This window comes from Schistocerca cancellata, chromosome 10 (assembly GCF_023864275.1).
Source record: "Schistocerca cancellata isolate TAMUIC-IGC-003103 chromosome 10, iqSchCanc2.1, whole genome shotgun sequence".
NCBI classification, from domain to species: Eukaryota; Metazoa; Arthropoda; class Insecta; order Orthoptera; family Acrididae; genus Schistocerca; species Schistocerca cancellata.
In genome coordinates this window covers 162,547,912-162,559,533 of record NC_064635.1, presented here as the reverse complement: position 1 = coordinate 162,559,533, position 11,622 = coordinate 162,547,912, and the positions used below count along the sequence as shown (strand labels likewise).

At 38.0% G+C, this 11,622-nt stretch overlaps 1 protein-coding gene across 5 annotated transcripts in view; it reads right to left on the bottom strand.

Annotated features, from left to right (window-relative positions):
- Positions 1-861: 861 nt before the first annotated feature.
- The window catches only part of LOC126106859 (spectrin beta chain), a 484,283-nt gene continuing 473,522 nt past the window's right edge, over positions 862-11,622 (bottom strand). For all 5 annotated transcript variants that reach the window (XM_049913255.1, XM_049913253.1, XM_049913254.1 and 2 more), the window contains one exon: positions 862-1,948. In XM_049913255.1, coding sequence (XP_049769212.1) covers positions 1,945-1,948 — 4 coding nt within the window. In that variant the 3' untranslated portion in view covers positions 862-1,944. The remainder of the gene's footprint in view (positions 1,949-11,622) is intronic.

The window sequence follows — 11,622 nt, the reverse complement described above, 5'->3', positions numbered from 1 at the left end:
GGACAACAAATCTACACTGTATGTGGCACTAGGCTATTCCCTGTTCAGTACATCCCCAGCCAGCACCCAATGCAACTTCTTTTACACCCAGTTCAACAAAAAGCACCCAGTTCAACAAAAAGCACCAATGCCATTAAGTATTCATTACTCCAGCAATTAATAGTGCAGCATAGCCCTTGTAAATTTACTATACATTTCTCTCTCCTCTTCTTTCAACTGTGTTCACAATTTTTGTAAAACCTTCAGACATTTCATCATCTAGAGAGAAACAGATGATAAAAGTACTTAATGTTTTCGCTTGTGCAAGTGTAGTAGCTTTGGAACATTTTCATCCAGAAATGTTGTACTACTGCTAAACCTTCCTTGATTTCCTCATTCTTGAGTTGTTAATAAACCTCTGGCAGAGTGTAGAATAGGAACTCTGATCAAAAAGTATGAATTTTTACAAGATTAGTTAATATAACTAGCTTGTAAAGCTTCTTTCACTATGTGACTCTATACATATTACTGAATGAAATATAGAAACAAGTATTTGACAGACGCACAATAATGCCAGTCTCTTAAAACCTGCATTCATTGTCTGTGGGGCTTCGCCTGTACCCCGTTCCTAATTTTAACATCAGTACTACACTGCACTTGCACAAGGAAAATAAATATGCTACCAACCATCAGTGCGCACACTGATGTCCAGTATTTTAGGATATAAGAAATAAAAACCAATTATTCAACCTGTGATGAATATGGAGGGAGGAATGAGAAAAGGCACTATACATGTAGAATCCCATTTGTAAACTTGCAACTGGAAGGATTATAGTAAATAAGCTAATATTAATTGAGAAAAGGAAATAAAATTTGGACTGCTTGTCTCCACAATCAATTTCGCATTTTCCAGAAGGTTGGGCAGTTTCAAAATATATGTATTAGCTTTAACGTTCAATAAGGTACATTACTGTATTTTATTAACATTATAGTAAAGAAATTAAAATTATTTCTATTTACTGTTAACATTTAAATGCAAAAACAGTTTTTTGTTGACACACAGTTTTTATAAGCATCTATAATTTTGTAAGAATTTTAACATTTATGTCAAAAATGAATTTATGGGAATAATGGCTCTATGATCTATGTACAATCAGTTGCATGTGTTCTCCAGAAGTTCAATTAAAATAAGATTTTTTACATATTAAAAATAAAGATACAGCTGAAGTATGTCTCCATAAGCAGTCACAAATTTCAGTATAAACTTTACCACATAAAAGCATATATAAAAATTCTTTCTTTATATTTATATATATACACAATATACTTTTGTTTTAAGATGAATTTAATGACCAACATTTAACTGTAAGCCTAAGAAATCATAAAAAATAAAGCAAATTTTTTTACAATATGAAAATTAATGCTGTGAATGTATACCTGGCTCACCCATAGTCATGTTCATTAAAAATAAACTGCAACCTAAACCAAGCTGTCCAGCACATTCCACCAGAAAAGTTCACTGCACTATGAAAGTTGGTAAACCAACAAACAGATGTGAGCCAAAGCATAATCTGAGAATCAAATGGAAGTTCGGCAGCTAATCCTGCAATTCACGTACTCCGAGTAGAGTTTGCTCTACTAAAACTAATTTTTAAAAGTTCTCTTTAACACTTTTCCTTATATCTTCATGAACATGACTGCCAAATATCATGAAAGTATGATTCAAAAATACATAAAGTGGTGAATGTTCCATTTTAAGCAAGTGACGGCTCCCATCATGCAACACGCTTACATGTTCCCTTGCAGACATTCTGTGATTGTGTTCTCTTCCAAGTGGACTGCATGTTGAATCCCTGATGAAGCATAATAAACACAGTATACCACTGCTCCATTTAATGGAATCTGGGTGCACCCGTAGCAGAGTCTCTCTGGCGAGCCTTCCGATTCTTTCTTCACACACTACCATTAACTGCAACATTGTTAAAAATTTGCGATAAGAACAGAAATGCAGTAGCCCAGTAAAACTTTAAACAGGAATCAATGAGAAAGCAACTACACAAATACTATACACCAAACAACTAATAAGCACTACTGACGTTTACAATTCCAATTATTTGTGAGGGAGCTATATTTAGAGAAGTGCAAGCAGTAACACTGTATTTCACATTCCTGGGTTATTTGTAAAGGAAAAAAAAAATTTTGAATGTTCAGTGGCAAGGAAGGAGGGGGGGGGGGGGGGGGGGAGGGGGAGGTTGATTTGGGGAAAGGGACCAAATAGCGATGTCCTCGGTCCCATCGGATTAGGGAAGGGTGGCGACAGACATCGGCCCTGCCCTTTTGAAGAAACTATCCCCACATTTGTGGGAAGCGATTTAGGGAAATCACGGAAAATCTACATCAGGGTGGCCGGACGTTGGTTTGAACAGTCATCCTCCCAAATGCAAATGCAGTGTGCTAACCACTGCACTACCTTGCTCGGTAGAGGAGGAGGGAGGGAGGGAGGGAGGGAGGGAGGGAGGGAGAGAGAGAGAGAGAGAGAGAGAGAGAGAGAGAGAGAGAGAGAGAGAGAGAGCTATAAGAGTGTATTTCAAATTCATACTAAATTTATATTCAACACTGTACATATAGATGTAACTTAAATTGTAGAATGGATTCACATATTTTAATTATATTACAAGAGAGAATTAGTTCTTTGCTCTTCTTGAGCGAGATGAACAATTTCCAGTTCCCATATTTAAAAAAAAAAAAAAAAAAAAAAAACACCACCACCATTCCCGTACCCTTTGTACAGGGATATCAGGCACCTTATCGGTATGCACTGAAAATATAACTTCATGTTGATAGAATGATGATCATCATCAACACTGTCAACACCAGTCAGACATATTCTATAAAAAGTATTTCAATAATTACATGTCAAGTTAATTTCATCTCCTGCCAGATTTCTCATTTAAAAGGTAGACCACCATTTTGTTTTTACACTGTACTGAATGAAAAAGGAATTTTGTATACAGGCAACTTCCAAGGAGACTAAACTATCTGTACACAGTTCCTTAAACCAATACAATGTACAATGAACAATCATACAGAAATGCAAATGTTCAGATTAGGAAAGTGTCAGAGGCAAAAGAGTGAAGGACTACAAAAAACTGCATGGCAAGGGTTGACCAAACTAATATGTCTAAATCAGTTCAAATTTTAATTCAGTGAGTGATTATAAAAACAAAGATGATGTAACTTACCAAACGAAAGCGTTGGTATGTTGACACACACACACACACACACACACACACACACACACACACACACACACAAAATTCAAGCTTTCGCAACCCACGGTTGCTCCATCAGGAAAGAGGGAAAAACGAAAGGATGTGGGTTTTAAGGGAGAGGGTAAGGAGTCATTCCAATTCCGGGAGCGGAAGGACTTACCCTCTCCCTTAAAACCCACATCCTTTTGTCTTTTCCTCTCCTTCCCTCTTTCCAGATGGAGCAACCGTTGGCTGCAAAACCTGGAATTTTGTATATATGTTTGTGTGTCTATCAACCTGTCAGCACTTTCGTTTGGTAAGTCACATCATCTTTGTTCCACGTGGGAAAAATATATCTAAAAACAAAGATGATGTGACTTACCAAACGAAAGCGCTGGCAGGTTGATAGACACACAAACACACACACAAAATTCAAGCTTTCGCAACCAACGGTTGCTTCATCAGGAAAGAGGGAAGGAGAGGGAAAGACGAAAGGATGTGGGTTTTAAGGGAGAGGGTAAGGAGTCATTCCAATCCCGGGAGCGGAAAGACTTACCTTAGGGGGAAAAAAAAGGACAGGTATACACTCGCACATACACACACACACACACACACACACACACACACACACACACACACACATCCATCCGCATATACACAGACACAAGCAGACATTTTCATGCTTGTGTCTGTGTATATGCGGATGGATATGTGTGTGTGTGTGTGTGTGTGTGTGTGTGTGTGTGTGTGTGTGTGTGTATACCTGTCCTTTTTTCCCCCCTAAGGTAAGTCTTTCCATTCCCGGGATTGGAATGACTCCTTACCCTCTCCCTTAAAACCCAAATCCTTTCGTCTTTCCCTCTCCTTCCCTCTTTCCTGACGAGGCAACCGTTGGTTGCGAAAGCTAGAATTTTTTGTGTATGTTTGTGTGTCTATCGACCTGCCAGCGCTTTTGTTTGGTAAGTTTCATCATCTTTCTTTTTAGATATATTTTTCCCACGTGGAATGTTTCTCCACCAAGAGTGTCTTTCCACCGTCCACCTAACCTTCGTAACCTCTTAGTTCATCCCTATGAAATCCCCAAACCACCTTCCCTACCCTCTGGCTCCTACCCTTGTAACCGCCCCCAGTGTAAAACCTGTCCCATGCACCCTCCCACCACCACCTACTCCAGTCCTGTAACCCGGAGGGTGTACACAATCAAAGGCAGAGCCACGTGTGAAAGCACCCACGTGATCTACCAACTGACCTGCCTACACTGTGATGCATTCTATGTGGGAATGACCAGCAACAAACTGTCCATTCGCATGAATGGACACAGGCAGACAGTGTTTGTTGGTAATGAGGATCACCCTGTGGCTAAACATGCATTGGTGCACGGCCAGCACATCTTGGCGCAGTGTTACACCGTCCGGGTTATCTGGATACTTCCCACTAACACCAACCTATCTGAACTCCGGAGATGGGAACTTGCTCTTCAATATATCCTCTCTTCCCGTTATCCACCAGGCCTCAATCTCCGCTAATTTCAAGTTACCGCCACTCATACCTCACCTGTCATTCAACAACATCTTTGCCTCTGCACTTCTGCCTCGACTGACATCTCTGCCCAAACTCTTTGTCTTTAAATATGTCTGCTTGTGTCTGTATATGTGTGGATGGATGTGTGTGTGTGTGTGTGTGTGTGTGTGTGTGTGTGTGTGTGTGTGTGTGTATGTGTGTGTATGTGTGTGCGCGCGCGCGCGCACGCACGCACGCACGAGTGTATACCCATCCTTTTTTCCCCCTAAGGTAAGTCTTTCCGCTCCCGGGACTGGAATGACTCCTTACCCTCTCCCTTAAAACCCACATCCTTTCGTCTTTCCCTCTCCTTCCCTCTTTCCTGATGAGGCAACAGTTTGTTGTGAAGGCTTGAATTTTGTGTGTATGTTTGTGTATGTTTGTGTTTGTTTGTCTATGTCTGTCGACCTGCAGCACTTTCATTTGATAAGTCACATCATCTTTGTTTCCACAAGATATGTACAGGTAGGAACACCACCTCTCCCAGCAGCCATCAACTATGGTTGTACTTGACTATCCAGCACACTATTCCCTTTTGGGAAGGGCTAACCACAGTACAGCACTTTCAATATAGTTTCTGGGTTGACCAGTTCATCAGGAGATTTCTCCACAACATTCAGGAAAATTTCAAAGTGCATTAGAATATAGGTAATATCAACATGCGAGCCTGTTAATAGGCAGCACTAAGAAGGGGAGCATAATTAGCAAAATGAGGGACAAACTGTCTGGAATTTCCATTACACTCACTGGGTAATTATGGAGTGAATGGGGAGAAAAAAAAAAGTGTCACAGTCTTGGCAGTTCAGATTTTTGAGGCAAATATTATGAATGTATCTGGATATGCATTACTTTTGAATGGCAGCTACATGTCACAGCGTATAGCTAACAACAAGCTGGAGAAGCTACTAGTCAAAGATATGGTTTTGGTTAGGTTTTTTAAAGTTTACTATTTCAGTTGTACTGTACCTATTGAAACCCAAGTTTTCCTTCATCAGTATGTCTTAAAGAATAAACTGAGGTGTTAAGTGGAGACTTTAGTAGTGCATAATTTTCAGTCTAGAGGCTGGATCAGGGAATTTATTAACATGCAATTAGATATTGAGGCTGAAATTGGTGGCGTACAATTTGTGATAAATCCTATCAGGTAAAAAAAGTCTTAACTCCCTATTAAAATAATTTCGCTAGTGTAGGAGAACAGAATGTGGATCGGGTTTTCTGACAAAAGGTTTTCCTTACTGACAATGGGGCAATCACATCACACTGGGAAATTGTGTGTGTTGCACATCACCTAGACCACATGGACAATTGTGGCAGGATAAAGGAAGATTTATTATTTGTCCAGGTTCATTAATTTGCAAAAAAACCTGTTTGTTATACGGCATCCAATATACTGTGTACCAGTACACTCTCATTTGCAGACAATACACTTACCTTGTCTTAATTGCAAAGACCAGGTCCTACCTTTTCAAAATCGCTATCAAGAGAAAGAGATAACCACCAAGTCTTTAACAACAGATTTGTTGTACTCAATGTCCTCTGTACAACTGTCGCTTTAATTCGTTATGGAAATTTGAGGTTCCAACAATACCCACTACGAAAATAGAGGATACTGTTGAGAACTTTTTTCATAATCAATTAATAACACAAGTGCACCAGGAAAATTTAATGCAACAGAGCAAGGTATCTGTTACAGCACAAGTTTTTCTGCATATTTATAATAGAAAATTTAATAGTATGTCGCCCCTTTGAACAAGGCTCCGTGCCCTTCCATGCATTCAGTCACAATGTGAAGCTTGTCACCCTACGATTCCAAATTAATTCGTTCATAATAGCTTTTGTTAGACTTTATCTTTGTATTTTGTACCTGTCATTTTTATTCATGAACAACCTCAGCTAGGGAAAATGCACTAAACAATGACAGTATAGTACTAAAAATATCCAAGATAAGAAAATAAAGGCTCACAGATATTTATGAACGAAAATGGAGGGTAATTCTGGTTAATAGCAGGACTATGGCAACCTCTGCCCACTTAAGGATACTGGTCACACATGGAATATCGTGCCCTTTCATGGACTGCAGCAAATGGTAACCAGGCACTTATAAAGGGGGCTGCAAGGCAGAACCATGTCACAATGGCAATATCTGAGTTAGCAGCTTTTTACTGGCCATCTGATGGCACATGCAGTATATATTTTGTCACTTAATGTAGTCAGCTTCTTTCTTTACTGAGGGGAAGTGTGTGGCAGTAAGTAATTTGTACTGCTCCATTCACATTTCTCTCAGTTCTATAATAAGCTCAGCTCTGAAATGATGGGCCTATTCCAGGGACGGGGGAGGAAGGTTTCTTTGTTCAGTTAATGAAGATTTCATTTGTAACCTAAATGTCTCTTGTTAAAATTCTCATGACATATATAAGCTTTTAACCAAAAATACAACCATCTTTGAAGAATTCCAAATCACTAAATTGTTGCACTTCCTCATTAAATGGACGCCTGCCCTCTCCCCACGATTCGCAGGTACAGAAGCTTAAGTGCAATACCCCCACCAAGCTTCACATAAAATCTGACTTAATACATAAAGAGACTTGATAAATTACAAAACAATGAGTGGCAGTTTACTATTTCATCCCACTGAAAAATGAGACAGCCCAAAAAATCTATCTCACTACAACACACTTAATTAAGGCAATCACTGCACAATTGTGTTTCCATTTGTTATTCACTTGAAAGGTCATGAATATGGATCCTCAGATTGTGGTGCACAAATTTGACCCAAGTATTTTCTAAGTAAAAACCATGTAGCAGTATTGAAGGAGGGTGTTCTACATTTACTTTGCAAACAGCAAACTCACAGTACCAACCACAGAAAGTAATGTTCTTGCTCAACACTTCATACTATTTCAAAAAGCACACACGCAAGCAAGGTGCCCCCCCCCCCCCCCCCCCAACACACACACACACACACACACACACACACACACACACACACTTGTCAAAAAGTAACACATATAGAGGACTGGGAGATGTATATACATATATGTTTAGGAAAATTATCTGCCTAGACTATATGATATGTATTTTCTATAGTAAAGCAAAAGGAAAGGTTTCAACAGCTATTTCCATTTTAATGTATCACAGCAAAAATTTACAACAATGAAGTGAATGCACTCTTCATACAGTTGAGACTAGCTAATTTTTTTTTACAGTGGTGTCTGCCTCAGTAACATGCAGTGCGTAATTTAACGCTGTTCACTTACATAGTGACAGATTATGCAGAAAGTAACATCAATACAAACAACAAAAGCCCAGGCTGAAAAATCCATCCGATTTTACCTACAGCACTAAATGAGTGAAAGAGAGAATGAATTTGCCAGGAAATTACAAGACTTGATTTAAACTGAAAATTCATGCCATCGGGTTTTCAGTGATGAAAAGAACTATAATGAATTCATCAGAGGTTAATTCATTACTTTAGATGTAGCAGGCATACAACTATTTTCAGTATAAATTTACAAAGAATATACCTTTTCGCTGAGAAAATGAAGTGTTATATGGGCAATGGAAGACAAACTGGCAGATTACAAAACATTGCATACGAGATCAGCAAATTGAGAAATATAGTAGGAACATCAACTCGTGGCAGAAGCAAATGTACAAGGACAGGTTGTATCAAGAAAGAAACTGAAAATAGATGATAATAGTGGTTTACTAAACTGTACCAACAATATACCAGAAGGATGATCAGATGGCAATTTGAGAAGTCTGTGTGGGTCTTACCAGTCCAAGTTCACATGATAACAAGGTTTTACAGAAAATAAAGTTGTTGGCAAATGAGTATATAGAAAAGTACTTTACAGAAGTCTTCCCCCAGGTACCAAAGATAAAAATTATGATCACACTGAACTACGATAGAGAAGTACAATTATGATTCTATGCCTTGGAACAGTAAAAGTCCTTAACAGGCCTCTCAATTTTTTTATATTCAAGGGACATGCAGGTTCAAACACAAGAGGGGTTGGTACAATGTTGATTTTACGGCGTGCAACACATACCTGACCAGTGCATCTCGGAAAAAGTTTATCGCCATTCTCTGCTGACACTCAGAATGAGAAATGTTGTAGTGCCAATGGGTCACAGAAATAACATCAATTCCATTAAACAAAACAAAAAAATAAAAAGAGAGTTATTTTTAAAAATGCAAAAAACAATGGATGCCAAAATAAAAACTGGAATGAAGGTTTAAAATGTTCACACACACAAAGAGAAAGAAAATGAAAAATAATGACAGTGGAGGAAGAAAACAATAAACACCGAAGATACAGGATTCTGAAGATATTATCTGCAAAAAAAGAGATAAGGTGGTCGAACATGAGTTTAACATTTATTCTGAATGATGAATTAGGCAAAAGAAAACACACACAAACATATGTTGCTGTAACCTGGTGTTCCTTCCTACTGATAAAAATGAGATGGGGGAAAAACAGTCCAGAAAGAAACCAACATTACACAAGAAAATAGTGTAACAACCATTGCTTTTGTCCATGTAGGAATGTCCACAGAAACACCATGATGGTATGCATATAAATGTGCAGTGAATAAGCAGCAAGCAGTCACTCATTCCCATATAATTTGTTCAATACCAAATTGCCTAATGCAAGCTTGCTGCTTGTGTTCATATTGCTATTTAGCTGTTACATCTTTTCTGTTAGTATCTGTTGGGTGACAATGACAGAAACTTGAAACATGGGACAGGAAAAATTAATGGGAAGTAAGCAAGATGTTCCTGTAATGTAATGCACATGTATTTCCCTGCAATATGCGTACAGTGAAGTCCAGAACAGCTGAAAAAAATGTTTGGATGCCAAAGGGGAGTACTTTAAAGAACTTCTGCAGCAGTACCTTGGGGAGGTGAGGGAGGAGAGGGGAAGGATTTAACTGAATTTCGTTTCATGCCCATAGTTAAGTATTAAATAGTATTTTTTTAGAATAAACCACAACAAAAAATTACTGTTTGTTGATTATTTACTGCACACTTACAATGTAATAAGACTCTATAAAAAGAAGTTTGCTGCTAAGATACCCATCTTACAACAACTTAAATAGCGAATGTCATTTTAGTACAGGGTTCCATACCTAACACTACTGGCAAAAGAAACGCTTTTCATTATTACACCAGGAAGAACTTTTTTGAGGTACTGTTTTTACTGTCCTGAGATGAAACTGATCACTGTGAAACAGCCCTTTAAGATCTCTTCGCCATACTTACAGTTCTTACACAACATCAATAGTCATTTGCTGCAGCAATTAAAATTTTTTTTCTGACATTAAGTGCAAACCACAATAATGCTGAACTAAAGAAACTCTGTTTCACCCCACTCTTACAAGGAATGGGTAGTGTTCTATGTCATGCCACCCAGAGACTGTTCAGAGCCACATACTTTAGGAAGAACAGTGGTGGAAGATAGCAAACCATGTCATGACTATCTTCCTTCTACTTTTCCAGGTTTCATCAAACTAAAATCCCTATGCTGCCAACCAACCTGTTAGACTAATACAATTCTGAAGAAAAACTTCAGTTTTCCAATAGCTGACAATTCAGCTCACTTAATACATTTTTAAAATTTTAATAATACTAATAATTGTTACTTATCAGAATGTCCAATTGTCAACTTTTGCATGACTTCATTTACATAATTTTTAAAGTGAAACAGCACATGTACACAAATACACAAAATTTTGAAAAAACACACGACAGGCAGTTTTCACAGCAAAAACGCGTAACAGCTAACACGCAACTCGTGCTGCTGTCAGTTATGGTAACATTCTCTAAGAACCAGACTCTTGCTAATTGCTAAGACAAATTGGTGTCACTATGAGATAGTTTATTGTAAACACATGTAGTGAACACCCCCCCCCCCCCGAATATTGCCCATATTACCCCTAGTAAAGAGGTCTCCCATCGTGTGGTGAACAAATTTTCATTTTTATTCACGGCTCTTTATTCAGAGGTGTAATAGACAATAGCTATTTCCCTGACACACCAGGGTGCAAACTATTTATACAGGCTGCATTTGACCATCATATTTAAAATAAGAGATACTTTGTTTTGATAGTAATATTAGTCCTATAATTTAAGTGTTTACAGCAATATATATTTTTTATATATAAAAATGTGCACTTCTTTCACACAGAAGTAATCTGAAACTACACATTTGATCCACGAACCACAGAGACTCAAGTTTGCCACATTTATCAGTTGTTATCACAATGTATGTCTAATAAAGAGCTGAAACCACTACTGTCATAATGTCTTTGCAGGTTATGCATATTATTTCGAATGCCATTTGTATTAAATATTCTTGTTTCTTCTCTTTGTGTTGATGACGTTAACAAACATAATTGACATCACAGTCTAAATTTCCAGCTACCATACCTAAATAGCAGAAGATTATAACCAAAGCATTTGTATCTACTGTAATTTCCTCAGGTTTACATCAAAGAGTCTGACAAGCATGTGCACACGCACAAGCAAGAACACACATTCGTTTATCACGGTTATTGCAAGCCACATTTACAATAACCTACAAACAATGAAATCAGGAATCTTTTCTACAAAATATGAACCAGGACTGCTTACCAGGCAAGACACAAAATATGAACTTTTATTCTCACTGGCAGTGTTGGAGCTGCTATCACACGTTCTCTTCCCTTAACTTTTCAACATTTTGCACCCTATGGCACATAAACAATAACAGTAAATTTACAAGAGTCTCAGAACTTTTTCCCTTTTATGTAATTAGCTACACACTGTAATACTTTACTGATTTCCCAG